General features: G+C 44.5%; 1 protein-coding gene across 1 annotated transcript in view; it reads left to right on the top strand.

Moving 5' to 3' along the window:
* Positions 1-14,956, top strand: part of ADAMTS18 (ADAM metallopeptidase with thrombospondin type 1 motif 18) — a 142,169-nt gene that overhangs the window by 90,842 nt on the left and 36,371 nt on the right. The window contains exons 13-16 of the mRNA XM_023245122.2: positions 4,497-4,669; positions 9,189-9,319; positions 10,137-10,260; positions 10,969-11,213. Of these exons, the coding sequence (XP_023100890.2) occupies positions 4,497-4,669; positions 9,189-9,319; positions 10,137-10,260; positions 10,969-11,213 (673 nt within the window). The remainder of the gene's footprint in view (positions 1-4,496; positions 4,670-9,188; positions 9,320-10,136; positions 10,261-10,968; positions 11,214-14,956) is intronic.

The raw sequence follows: 14,956 nt of genomic DNA, 5'->3' as shown, positions 1-14,956 counted from the left end.
AATGATCGTTTTCCCAGAACATACTTTGTTTCATAAAAATGAATTATTCCTGGCCAGTTCACAGCTTTATCCAACTTGTCAGCTTCCAAAGTGTTTAGAGGTTATCTGGTACTGGGATGACTGGTACCACACACATATGGCCCTTCTTCTTCTTCTTTTTCCTATGCCAGGCATGGCGGGGGGGACATTTTTAACTGGTAGAAGTTCTGTTGCCTCCCAGGTCCTACAATGCCTCAGGAACCTTCTCCAAACATTTCTCCAGGCCTTTGCTCCCCATCCAACTAGAACAGAGACATGAGTTGCGACCTGCTGTCTAATCCAGTCACTTGACAAATGAGGAACCAGGGGAGATGGGGGGCACAAGTGCTGCCATCTTTCCCCGGGTCACCAAGCCGATAGTGATAGAGTCAGACCAAGAGCCCCCGGTTTTAACCCTCTGACATTGTTTCTGGTTCTCTGACTCTTCAATTATTATGCTCTGCAAGAGCCTAGTGGAATTTCTATGAAGTCTGTTCAAGCAAATAGCAAAAATTAGAGTAGTGAAAACTAAACATGCCGAGGTATTATAGAACTTTCCTAAATTGCAAGTCTATTTGACGACAAATAATAGGCCACCAGAGAGTCATGGTTCTAGAATAATAATTGAATCAAACCTCTGGCCCATTTTCCAACCGGTGATTTCCAGGCTCAGGTGATTATTAGAATCACCAACTGTGCTTTAAAAAAATACTGATTTCTGGATTTTCCCTATCGTATATTCTTTTTTTTTTTTTTGATGTTTTTATTTATTTTTGAGAGAGAGTACACACGTGGGAGTGGGGGAGGGGCAGAGAGAGAGGAGGACAGAAGATCTGACACAGGCTCTGTGACGACAGTAGTGAGCCTGATGGGGAGCTCAGACTCAGGAACTGTGAGATCACAACCTGAGCTGAAGTCAGAAACTCAACCAACTGAGCCACCCAGGTGCCCCCTGCCCCATCCTATATTCTTACTGAGTAAGTCTAGAGGGACCCAGGAGTGAGTCAGTCTGTCTGGCTCTCTTTATTAACAGAGCTCCCCTCCTGATCCCACTGATCACCCAGCCAATATTACAAACATTTGTAGTCAGGACATGATATATTATGCAGAAGTAAATATGAGTATATTTTATAATGGTCTAACGTCAGGACAAAATCATGTTCCCAGACGTTTGCTTCCTGACCGTTTATGTTTTTGTTTTTAATCTCAGTACACCAAGGGATGTCATGGTGGAATTTTCTGTTAATTTATCCCAACGCTCCTGTTTACAGCTGCAGAAAAATGTACCTCTATTTGAGGTTGTGCTGGAAAAGTGCAGATCCTTACCAGTCGTTAAAAGCAGAAAGCATTTGAAAATAGTTAGGATTCTTTTGTGCTAACTCCGCCCTAGACTCAGTCCTGTATTCTTTTGTTGTTGTTGTTTGAAGATGGTATCTCATTATTTTGTGAGCTTTGTGTTCTTTATCGCTTTATTTTATTTTATTCATGATAAATATACTTTTTATTTTTTTAAAATTTTTTTCAACGTTTATTTATTTTGGGGACAGAGAGAGACACAGCATGAATGGGGGAGGGGCAGAGAGAAAGGGAGACACAGAAACGGAAACAGGCTCCAGGCTCTGAGCCATCAGCCCAGAGCCTGACGCGGGGCTCAAACTCACGGACCGCGAGATTGTGACCTGGCTGAAGTCGGACGCTTAACCGACTGTGCCACCCAGGCGCCCCGATAAATATACTTTTTAATCCCTATCCCCCATTTCACACATCCTCCCACCTCCCTCCCCCTCGGTAACTATCAGTTTGTTCTCTAGAGTTGAGTCGGATTCTTGGTTTGCTTTCTCTCTCTTTGCCCCCCATGATTGTTTTGTTTCTTAAATTCCACATACAAAGTGAGATCATAGGGTATTTGTCTTTCCCTGACTCATTTCGCTTAGCATAGTATTCTCTAGCTCCATCCATGTCATTGCATGTGGCAAGATTCCATTCTTCTTTATGGCTGAGTAATACTCTATTGTATATATATATACCACCTCTTTTTTATCCATTCATCTACCGATGCCTACTTGGGCTGCTTCCATAGTTTGTCAGCCCTAAATTCTTTACAAACATCATCTCCGTTAATCATCACAACTGCCCCCCACCCCCGTGACAGGTTACAAGGTGAAACAGAATTGCCTAAAGATGAGCGAGGAAGAGGCAGAGGATATTTAAATCCAGATCTGCCTCATTATAAAAGGCCAGCCTCCTAAGCATCGTGCACGACCGTCTTCCTCTTCCATTCTGGCCTCTGTTATTGCCTCGCTCAGTTAAATGCAGGTGGAGTGGAAGGTAGGGGGCTCAGCTGCGCTCCCTCTCTTGCTGCCTGTGTGATCTTCATTCGGCAAGTTTTATGAACCTCCTCAGCCATTTTTCGCTTCATCTACAAAAAGAGGGGGTGCTGTAGAAGTTTCAAGATCTTTTCTGTGTTACGGTTTCTCAGTTGCAGTAGTAACACCTGTGGTCCTCTTTCACGGCCTTGAAACTGAGTAGTCTAAATGAAGGTTGTTTGTAAAAATCTCAATGTCTTTTCGTTTCTAATTGAAAAAAAAAAGTTATTTTAATGTTTTTTCTTTTTTTGAGAGACAGAGTGCCTGTGGGGGAGGGGCAGAGAGGGAGGGAGACCGAGAATCCGAAGCGGGCTCCAGGCTCCGAGCCGTGGGCACAGAGCCCGACGCGGGGCTCGAACTCACGGATCACGAGATCATGCCCTGAGCCGAAGTCAGACGCTCAACCGACCGAGCCACCCTAGGCGCCCCAGAAATCTCAGAAAGTCTTAAACTAAGAAAGTTTTAAATATGCCTTATGAAGGTGACCATGAATAGAAAGGCTATCATATGACACTTTAAGGGCTTTTTTTAAAGTGCTTTTTAGATAATGATTTTTTTTAAATTTTTTTTTCAACGTTTATTTATTTTTGGGACAGAGAGAGACAGAGCATGAACGGGGGAGGGGCAGAGAGAGAGGGAGACACAGAATCGGAAACAGGCTCCAGGCTCTGAGCCATCAGCCCAGAGCCCGGCGCAGGGCTCGAACTCACGGACCGCGAGATCGTGACCTGGCTGAAGTCGGACGCTTAACCAACTGCGCCACCCAGGCGCCCCTAGATAATGATTTAAGAAGTCTTCGGGGACTTGATCCAGCCCGGTGACTGCTGAAACGTTGAAGTAGTCGCCCCAGAATGTTCCGAAATAGCGAAACAATCTCACTCTGGCGGTGTGACACTTCCCGTTCCTGTTGAATCCATCTTAGCGTGCACTTACACGAAGATTGGATAAAATATGCTGAAGCAGATCCAGGGGTGTTTTACAGCATTCTTGTGCTTCCTAAAGAGACAAGGAATTTTAGTCACCTAAGTTTATTCACCCGGAGCCTTCTTTCATAGTACATGTTTGCGTTGAGCTTTTGTGTGAGACGATCCAGAGCTGGGTTTTCGCCTTTGGAGATAGGAAGGAGAAGGAGCGATTGTTTTGTGCCTGGAAGGAGCTGGTTAAGACGTTATTGGGAATTTTCGGTTTGGTTTATGCTCCTTTTTTCTTTAGATTGCCTTCTGGTTTTTGCAGTCTGCCTACCGAGATCTTAGAGAGCCTGCCATTAGATCGTAATTATTTATGTTCTAATGGGATTCCCTTCTCTGGAAATCCATTTCCCATTGTGCTTGGCAGGAGAGGAGGAGGCCACCTACGAAGTTGAAAAGTGATTATGCAGATGAAAACAAGGGAATTTTTGTTCACAGTTTAGGATCAACTGGAATAAAACATAGACGAGTCGGACAATAAATAATCAGAATACGAGCTCAATGACTGACAAAGCTGGATTGGAGATCGTGGCGAATGGGGCTTTCTCTTCTTTCTCTTCCATGTCCCCACCTCCTACGTGGCAGCAGGTGGAGAGCACACTCTAGAAAGCTGAGTGTGTTCAGGAATGGGAGGCGAGCTGGAGAGCAGGTCGGGTCCACTTCGGAAGAGTCTTGATACCCATGTGGGGTGCGTGTGTCCGTGAGTGTGGCACACGGACACATATCCACATTCATAAGAACGTGTTGGGTGCATTTACGAGTGTCCCTAACGCCGGCGATACGATCAGTGTCGAGAAGATGCCTTCATCAACTCTTTAAGGAAATTGCCAGAATGTAAAACTTGGATCAGAGATGCCACATAAGTTTTATCTAATCTGAAGCTCGTTGCTGAGCAGTGGATGCCCACCCAAGGCCTATACTTAGGAAAGAAAGTAACGAAAGGGAAATCTTTGACTGATGGGTCATGCCCACCATGGATACAAGAAGGGACACGGTGTGTTGTGTACAACGTTATTTCCGTTCTCGTAATGGACTGTGTGCACTGCATAGCTTGTGACGGTGTTCGTCTTGCTTGTCCCTCCTTTATTACTGCTTATGCCTAATAGTGAGCTCTAGTACTAAAGCTCTTTAATTTTATTTTTAGGCCTCAATATGGTGGCAAGTTCTGTCCAGGTTCTAGCCGTGTATATCAGCTGTGCAATATTAACCCTTGCAGTGAAAATAGCTTGGATTTCCGAGCCCAGCAATGTGCAGAATATAACAGCAAACCTTTCCGTGGATGGTTCTACCAGTGGAAACCCTACACAAAAGTGGAAGGTAATTCGGTCTCTACGAACCTCCAACCAAGCTGTCTCTCTGTGGACAGTAATGTGAATGAACACACAGGAGAAATTGGTGCCGGTACAAAAGAGTGTCAGTGTTGACATCATCCCCCAGACCCGTCCTGGCCCAGCTTTCCATTCACGTCCATGAGTTTTGTTTATTTTTCCCTACTTTTTTCTTCACAAGACACCCCTGGTCCCCCCACATCTGCAGCCAAAGGGTTCGTGTATTTGGAATGTACTTATGTTTCTAAACTTACCTTTGGCATGTCAGCAATGAAGTCTCCCAGGGATGTTAATTGAAATTGGTCTGAATTGTCCAGACCAAAAACTCATGAAATCATATATGCCCCATAGAGACACCATATTCAGCAACTGACATGTCAGATGATTGCACGCTTGGGAAGGCCTATTTGCAGGGTATAAACACACATGCACACACACACACACACACACACACACACACACAGCCATGAATTTAAAATTGTCTCTCTTCTGGGTTCTCAGTACTTATTACTTAAAGTTATGGCTTATATTTTACTTTTTTATATTAAATTGTTTTTATTTTACCTCAGTATCAAAACATTTATTTTAGTCCCACAAATTTAATGCCTTACATACAAATTTAACGTCTTGCCTCCGCAGACGAAGCTGTCACCCTTCTGGTTATTTGCTTTCTCTTACTTCCATTCACTTGCTTTATCAAAACCCAGCCGTCCTCCCTTGAGAAAGGATAACTGTGAACCCCCCAGTGCACACGTGCAGAATGGGGACACACTGAATTTAGTGACAGTTGGTGGGAAATAAACTGGAGGGATGTAGCTGAGCAAAAGCTCGAGATGAACCCGTGTTACCGGTTAGAGTAGAGAAGGGAGCAGAGTCAGAGACAACACACAACACGTAGCAAATCAAAGGAGAGGGTAGTGGCACTTTGCTCAGCACCGGTTCAACCATTGCAGGAGTGCTGACATGGTCCTGGGTCATGACTGTTTGTCCAAAAGCCCAGGTGGAGATGGACGTGAAGATTCTGAAATCTGTGCCTTGGGAGGAAGCAACGAGCAATCTGTACACGTTTTTTTTTAAAAATAGAAACTCAGCATTTATGGCGGTGTCCAGGGTTTTAAACTGCACTAAGAGATATGTACAACCTTTATTAATGAGTTTTAAACAGTTTTTGAAAGTTACACTCAATGGTACGCCTCTTTCGTGTTTTCTGGAAGAAATGTGTGCCTGCAAAGTTAGCTTGTCTAAGGGCCATTTCATTTTCTCTTGGCTTTCAGTGATAAAGCTGGGAATACATTCATTTGACAAAGAATTCTCCAGTGGAATAATTTGGAAGCTTGCCAAGGGCAAGAAAAAAGTAACTAGTTACCTACAAAAATTCAGAGATAATAACTAGAAGGGGATTTAGATTTATTTGAAATCGCTTCAGAGGATAGACTTAATTCAAGAGCTAAGAACTTCCTAGACGTAGTACCTCCCCCGGGAGGCCTCTCTGGCCAGCCTGCCCAGAATATCCTTCCTTCTTGTCATCCTCTGAATCCTTAACCTGCTGGATTCTTCATAGCTCTTATTTGTGCATGAGCTTATATTATATAATCACTTTTTCATTATCTTTCTCCCCACAAGAATTTACATTCCGTGGGATGAAGCCTTGGTCCATTTTGAGCATGCTTGTATCTCCAGCATCTGAGAATAGCCCTTGCCACATGCTTGTAACTTCCAGAACGAATGAGCGAAGACATAAATCCCAACTGTCTGTAATGGATGTATCTTCCCTTCATGAGTAGTAGGCTCTCCTTCACTGGAGGCATCCTACCAGGGACTGAGTTATTATCTAGGAGGGGCTCTGCACACAGGTTCCCGGGGACAGTTAGGTAGAATACATTAAGGTGCTCTCCAGTCCAGCCTTTGAAGATTTATTTTCTCTTGGTTGTATACTCCCGTGGTTCCCTGTTTCTCACGTATGGCTCTTTCCCCCAGACTCTCTTGTCCTTCCTTTCACTTGCCCTTCTTTTCTTTGCTTTGTCTTCTTGGGTATTCCTTGGTCGTTCCCACAGTGCGCCTTTCGTTCAAATTCAGTGTTTATGGAACGTGTTTTGTTATCACCCTTTAAGTAGGTTCTGTGTCGAGTACATGAGGAGAAAGTTAACCAGCTAATTATTTTTTTACATTTATTTATTTTGAGAGAGAGAGAATCCCAAGCAGGCTCCACACTGAAAGCATGGAGCCTGATGTGGGGCTTGAACTCACGAACTGTGAGATCATGACCTGAGTTGAAATCAGGAGTCGGGAGCTTAACTGACTGAGCCACCCAGGTGCCCCAAGCAAATAAATATAACCTGTAAAATAATTTTTAAATTTCTTTTATGTTTTTATTTTATTTTTGAGAGAGAGAGTGCGAACAGGGGAGGGGCAGAGAGAGAGGGAAACACAGAATCCGAACACATGGGTGTACATGCATGAATGCACGTATATGTGGCTATTAAAAACCTGAATCCCATTTACAGTTCATGTAAAACTGCTTTAACACACAACGTAACTTTTATTGACTCTAAAGTGCCTGGGAAGTTTCTGGTATCACAGGCAAGAAGAAAAAAATTTACTGTGTTTCTACAGAGCTTGCTATCAGAAAGGAATTACGCCAATTTCCCAAATACAGGCTCTGAGCTGTCAGCACAGAGCCTGATGTGGGGCTCTAACTCAGAGACCGTGAGATCATGCCCTGAGCCGAAGTTGGACACTTAACCGACTGAGCCACCCAGACACCCCACCTGTAAAATATTTTTTGGTTTCAAAGCTTTTCACTCATTTAATCACAGCCTTACTAAGTAAGGAGCCTGCCATTTTATTCACTCACTCACAGATGTTTACTGAGCATTTATGGCACAGGAGCCATTCTGCTAGATGCAGGGGGACAACGTTGACTTAAGCAGGGACCCAGCCTGGGCTCTCTGCTTCTTCTCCTTCTAACGTGTACTTAGAATCAGGAAAGACCGACCCTGATTTAAAGGTCTTGTGACAATTCAGCAGTTTGGGAAGAACAAGGGAAGATTCTAAATAAATGCAGGCAGTCTTTGTCTTCTGGTAGTGAGACTTTTTTCCTGCTTTGTTTCCAGTAGACTAGTTCACAGACTTGCCCAGGAGCTTGTGCGGGGAAAACCAGAACTTTCTAGAGCTTGTCAATTCCTAGGCATGATGGAGAAAAGAAAGGGTATAGATATGTCTTCCATAATCTCATGTGCAAAAATTAGGAGGTATTCAATAAGGCTATTAAAAGAAATTTCTAGGGACATCTGGGTGGCTCACTTAAGCATCCAACTCTTGGTTTTGCCTCTCGTCATGATCTCACGCTCCCTGAGATCGAACCCCTCATTGGGCTCTGCGCTGACAGAATGGAGCCTGCTTGGGATTCTCTCTCCCCCTCTGGCTCTGCCCCTCCCCCCCTTGCGTGTGCTCTCATGCTCTCCCTCTGTCTGTCTGTCTCTCTCTCAAAATACATTAAAAAAAAACCCTTAAAATTAAAAAAGAAACTTCTAGGTAAAGGAGAGACTTTTAGCCCACCCACACATCTGCATACTTGGATCACATTAATCTAACTTCTTTCGCATCGAAGTTTGGACTTTGTTCCTGAGAGGTTCTGTGATGCACAGCTATTTGAAAACTGTTTACACGTTTGTTGTGCAGCTGTCGTCAGGGCTTGCGTGTGCTGTCGCCCACGCAGTCTCCTGTGAGAAATGTCATCTGGCCGTGCTGGCCAAGAAGAACGATTTGTATTTGGGAAATTGGCATAATTCCTTTCCGATAGCAAGAGCTCTGTAGAAACACAGTAAATTTTTTTTTCTTCTTGCCTGTGATACCAGAAACTTCCCAGGCACTTTAGAGTCAATAAAAGTTACATTTTTTGGCCTTTAGGTTCAGTTTGTTTCCTCCTCATTTTTATGACATGGTTATTCTCTGTATGTTTTATAAACATGAACCATATGTCTTTTTTGTTGTTGTTGTTCCCCAAAGTGCCTAAACTTTTTTCTCAGTAAATATCTAAAGTAATCCATGTCTTAAGTCAAGGTCAGCAAACAATGGCCTGAGGGACAAATCTGACCTGTTTTCTTTTTTTTAAATAAAGTTTTATTGGAACACAGAAACACTCCTCCATTTTTATATCGTCCGTAGTGGACCCTAAGTCCTGGAAAGCCTGAGATATTTGCTAACCGATGAGGGTAGCTGTACAAACCACCCATCACGTGTACTGTGGCTCTTACCAAGGATTAGAAAAATAAAATGGTTGTGTGTGAAAGCAGTTTTACATGAATTGTAAATGGGATTCAAGTTTTTAAAAGCCACGTATACGTGCATTCGTGCGTGCACACCCATACCCACATACAAAATCGTAACATTGACCATTTCAGTCACGGTCGCTTTCTAAATAAATGTAATGTACCCTTTTTGGTCATCATGTCATTTTCCGGTGATTTCCTCCTGATCACGTCCTGTCCTGCTGTCTTTGCTTCTAGAGGCAGATCGATGTAAACTGTACTGCAAGGCTGAGAACTTTGAATTTTTTTTCGCAATGTCTGGCAAGGTGAAAGACGGAACTCCTTGCTCCCCAAACAAACACGACGTTTGTATTGATGGGATCTGTGAAGTAAGCGAACATTTCTACTTTGGGACGTGTGGTCACGCTTGTGTTTCCTCATACCAAACGTGTACCGTGAGAAGTGATACAAGAGATTCTGTGTCTGGAGAAAAGGCGGCGTAGGGACAAGGGCTCTGTTGGCAAATCCGAACTGAGGACTGTCTCCAATGTCCCCACTTACTCTCTGCGAGACCCCGCCGGACATTCTTAGTTCCTTCCTCTTCACTCCGTCCCCACATGTATGCAGTGGAGATGATGACATACCTTGCTACACCCAGTAGTCGCAACAATTAAATAAGAATATAGATAATAGTAAATTTGCCCAGCATGTTTGCTAAGTATGTTTGTTATGTGGTTAGAGCCCCACAGATGTGTTATGAAACAGTACTCATATTTATGGCCAGTTAGTCTGCCTTTTAATTCCATCGCGAGCCTGTGTGTGTGTGTGTCTATGTGTCTGTGTTCTTTGGGGGGATTGAGTGGGGAGGGGTGGGGGTCATGCAGGTGGCCCAGCATTGTTATGTTTCAGCAGCAGAGCTCACTTGCCAGTGACTTTTTATTCCAGTTTTCCAAATGAAGAGACTCAGCAAGCTTTAGATGAGTTCTAGAACTTCCCTAGTCCTACCTCTGGTCAAGGCAGAGGAAGGATCAGAAGCCCCGGTCAAACTTGAGACTCTGCTTTTAACCCTAAAACTGTACTCGCTTTCTGATTTTCTTAAGAGAGAAAAACAGGGACCCATGTACATACGTCTTGGTTATTCTTACCCACGGGCTTTTCTGATCCTTGATTTTCGCACTTTTATCTGTTTATTTATTTTTGTCACAGCCAGTGGGATGCGACCATGAACTGGGCTCTAACGCAGTTTTGGACGCGTGTGGTGTTTGCAAAGGGGATAATTCAACTTGCAAGTTTTATAAAGGCCTGTACCTCAACCAGCACAAGGCAAATGGTAAGAGACGCCTGCTGTTTCGTGGCCGTGGCTTTGCTGCTAAGCACGTTTGAGTCCAGATGGGTATGGTCGAGCCATGCACCAGCTCGCCTGACATACCGAGGACGATGTCTCAGACACGTTGCAAGGACAGCAGAGGATGGGTGGTTTCTCGGGGCGAGGGGTTCGGCCAACACGTCCGACTCAGAGGCGTGTCACACAGATGCCTTTCTACCTGGCAGTCCGTCCCACGTTCTCCCCGCCTTTGTTACACAAAGGACTGCTTTTGAAGCTTCTGATTCAGGATGTGACCCCTGAGCCGCACTCACAACGTTACATGAATACCCGAAGCACTTCTCCAAACGAATCTTGAGTAAAATGAAACGCAGAGTGCTCTGTCCCGAACATCACTGCCTTTTCCCAGGTAGATGGAAAATAGAAAGCGTTCTTGGATTTGGTGGCCTTGGTTGTTGTGGAAAGGAGAAGAGCGTCCCTGCTGTCCACACACAGGTGCTTGGGGAAGGCACATACACTTTCTCTCTGGTGTTCCTTCCCCTGGGAAAGTGACATCACTGATGGTTTGCACTTTGTAGAGCGCGAACGAATGTGCGCTCGTGGTGCCCCCGCCCCGCTCTAGAATAGTGGACATCACCACATCTCTGAGCATCTTGGCCCCGTTGCTGCAGTGTGCAACGTGGAAAACAGCATTGTTCTGTTCTTCCCGTTTAGAATATTATCCTGTAGTCACCGTGCCAGCGGGGGCCCGAAGCATCGAGGTCCAGGAGCTACAGCCCTCCGCTGGTTACCTGGCAGTCAGAAGCCTCGGTCAGAAGTATTACCTCACGGGGGGCTGGAGCATCGACTGGCCTGGGGAGTTCACCTTCGCTGGGACCGTGTTTGAGTACCAGCGGGCCTTCAACCACCCGGAACGTCTGTATGCGCCAGGACCTACCAACGAGACGCTGGTCTTTGAAGTAAGCCCCTTCTGTTTGCTCACTTCTCGGTGCCTCTCGCTGTGTTGGTAGTGATGGCCCGCTCTGAGCTAGCTCGAGGAACGCCCCTCCTCGTGCAGATCTGTTTCCTCGTGAGCCAACTCGCAGAGTGCCAAGAGGAACAGACAGCAGCTCGTATTTTGGCAAAGAGGGTGGGAATCTGATGGGTCTCCAAGACAGGGCGCCGGTTTTCACATTGAGGTGCCAGCTTCTCAGCCCTGCACTTGACCGCCATGAACGTTAGGGAGTAGAGGAGGAATGCCCTTGAGATAATCCCATGTTGTCTGTATCTGCCGTTTGGATAAGCCTCTTGCCCCTATTCACCGCATAGGTCCACTGGCCTAGGAGGTGGAATGATCTAGTGGAAAGAACACTTGCCTGAATGCCAAGAAAGTTTTTTTATAGCTAGTTTTGCGGTGTGTTTATTTTTGAGAGAGAGAGAGAGAGAGAGTTGAGGGGAGGGGCAGAGAGAGAGAGGGAGACGCTGAATCCAAAGCAGACTTCAAGCTCCCAGCTGTCAGCACAGAGCCTGACGCGGGGCTGGAACTCACAAACCGTAAGATCATGACCTAAGCAGAAGTCAGACACTTCACCGACTGAGCCACCCAGGCGCCCCTGCCAAGAAGGTTTTAATCCAAGCAAACCACCTTACTTTGGTAGGCTGTCATTTCCTTAGAGGTAAGAGAAAAACAGTGGATGGATAAAAATCATTTCTTAAAGATTATAAGAAATCTCTTCGAGAGATTTGGGGGCGCCTGGGTGGCTCAGTCACTTAAGCTTCTGACTCTTGATTTCAGCTCAGATCATGATCTCATGGTTCTGTGGGTTCAAGGCCTGTGTCCCGCTCTGCACTAACAGCACAGAACCTGCTTGGGATTCTCTGTCTCTCTCTCTCTGCCTCTTTCCATCTCTCTCTCTCTCTCTCTCTCTCTCTCTCTCTCTCTCTCTCTCTCTCCCTCTCTCAAAGAAAGAAATAAACATTAAAAATAGAGATTTGGACATCTCTCAAGAGCAGGGAACTTACGGCCCCAGTAGATGCTTGAGTTTGCACCGTGGTTCTAGATGGTGACCATGATTGTTAATTCACTAAAATTCCTATTATCTTGTCACTTGAAATACTAGGTCCTGTCACCTCTGTCTGTGTGGTGGGAGGTCCCTCAGAGATCTCGCATCACCTGCTCAGAGAAAAGCTGTAGTTAGGAAAGCGTCTTCCAACCCTCTCAGCTCTTGGATTTCAGACACGAGAGCACGAAGTCTACATCACGTTGGACTGAAGTTGGGGTGGTTGGGAGCTCAGCAGTGGATCCAGTCCCCGAAATGACCCTTTCATTAACCCTACCGCATAAGAATGGAATTCTGATTCAAGATTTTTGGGTATTGTTGCAAACCTTTTGTTTGTTCGTTTGGGTTCGATGTTCTGTGTTCTGTTTCTTTTCCATCAAGCATCTGAGCGGGAAACCTCTTTTCCGTCTCTTTAGGAAAGTTCTCTTTTCTTTAGACACGTATATTTAGCTTGCAAGGTAAGAGTTTTAGAGCAACGATGCTTCATTAGTGTTGCCACGAGGCCTTTGATCCATCTCTGAGCAAATGTACGCAAACCAAGTTCTGTGGCCACAAAACAACCCGAGTCCGGAAGCGGGCGGGATGCTTCTCACGGCTCCTGCCGCAGGCGATCGGAACAAAGTGCACATCATTCCGGGTGAGAACTAGGTTTTTTACTGACTCGTGACAGGCACCCATTTGTTGTCGTCGTTTCTCTCTCCGGTTTTGTTCGTGAACGCAAAGCTTTTCTAGTAGGTTGGCACGATCCCGCCTGGGACTCAAGGTTTGCCATTACACAGAGATTATTTGCAGAAAGACCACAACAAAGAATAAGGCCAGAAATGATGCAAAGAGCAAAGCAGAATGACAGAGATCCTCCTTTCTTTCATCTCTGGAACCTGAAATACCCCCCTGGCGCTGTCTGCGTTGATCGAATTAACCAGATAATTGACGCATTGTCACTGAACATGAGACCAGCCTGGAGCTGCTATTTGCCTTTACGCTTTGTCTTCAGTTAAACCTGATTCCTTCTCTCCTCCATCCATATTTTGTAGCCCTGCCTAAAACTAAATCTTCGGTGGGTATCCAGCAGGTCCTAAATGTCCCCTGATGGGTAGGAGTTAGTTTTGAGAAATGGAAGAAGGGCCTTAATTGGTGATGGCGTTCTGCAAATTTGGTCCCTTGTCAGTCTCTTTGCACACACAGACACCTCCTTGAAAATAGGTAAAAATGAGGGGCGCCTGGGTGGCTCGGTTGGTTAAGCGTCCGACTTCAGCTCAGGTCACTATCTCGCGGTCCGTGAGTTCGAGCCCCATGTCAGGCTCTGTGGTGACAGCTCAGAGCCTGGAGCCTGTTTCAGATTCTGTGTCTCCCTCTCTCTCTGCCCCTCCCCTGTTCATGCTCTGTCTCTCTGTCTCAAAAATAAATAAACGTTAAAAAAAATTTTTTTTTTAAAGAAAATAGGTAAAAATGTAAGGAGAACTATTGGCGAGATCTAAACAAAATTAGAAACACATAAAGTCTTCCCCAGGTTCAACTGGACATGTAGAGTATTTTTTAAATAATTCCCTACTACAATATAAGTAGAGCAAGAGCTGTGATAATATCTCTGTTAAGACAAGGGTGCGATTTTGCCACAATGCGTTAAGATCGCATTTGCTTAGCTGTTGTTGTAGAGTCTTGCTTTATGGACTCATTCTACTTAGAGGTTGAATGAAAGCTTAAATTAACATCTTAGGAATGCGACCTGTCTGGAGACCATGGAGCGGGAAATTCGTATGATTAATTGGATGTGCCTTGCTTGTATTTTAGAGGAGTTAGGGTTTCATTCAAGAGTTACAACTATGTTAGGAGCTAAAAAAAAAAAAAAAAAAAAAGTCTAGTCACCTAGTATTATGTCTGTTTTATCTTTTCAAAGAATTGGGGTTAATGATTTTAATATTTAAAGTTTCCTTTAAATTATAAATTTAATTATATTTAAATATATAATTTTAATATGTCCTCGGGAGGGCATCATCAAATTTCTGCGCAGTTTTTATCCCATGCTCCTACCTTTCCAAGATCAGGAGAACACAGTGATTTTTTTGAAATTTAAATCACAATAAGCAATAACATACATTTTCCAAAATGACACCACGTATCAGTATCCAAGTAATCCACGGCTATAGTCTTTAAAGGAAGTTAAGTAAAGTTCACGTGCCTTTCCATACAAGTATGGATTGAACCAAAAGGAATACTTTGGGAGCCAAAAATGTGTTCATTCCAATATAAAAATGTTGAATGTGTTTTAGCAATCCTATGGGATGCTGGAATCAAAGGGTGGGAACTTCCAAAATGAGAAATGCCTTTCCATCCATCTTACAAGTCTAAGTCTGTGAAAGAAAGCACTTTCTCTCCCGGCCTTTTAAAATTCCTAAACGTTCACTAAGTTCTTGTTGTAGGGTAAAATTCAGGAGAAGAGCATCTTTGTCAAAACACACGGCGATGGCACTGGGGGGATAATGTTTCTCTCCTTCATGTGTATTCATCCGCTCCTCCCAATATCTTAGCCCGTTCCTGTCTTCGACCACAGTGTTGGTATTGATCTGGATAACTACTTTCAAAGCACTTTTCCTCTGTTCATTTCCATGTCTGTTCTTTTCCATGTCTGATAAGGAGAAAATTAGGCAAACATTCATTGGTTG

The sequence above is a fragment of the Felis catus genome, chromosome E2, assembly GCF_018350175.1.
Source record: "Felis catus isolate Fca126 chromosome E2, F.catus_Fca126_mat1.0, whole genome shotgun sequence".
Taxonomy (NCBI): domain Eukaryota; kingdom Metazoa; phylum Chordata; class Mammalia; order Carnivora; family Felidae; genus Felis; species Felis catus.
This window is presented reverse-complemented; position numbering and strand designations above follow the sequence as displayed.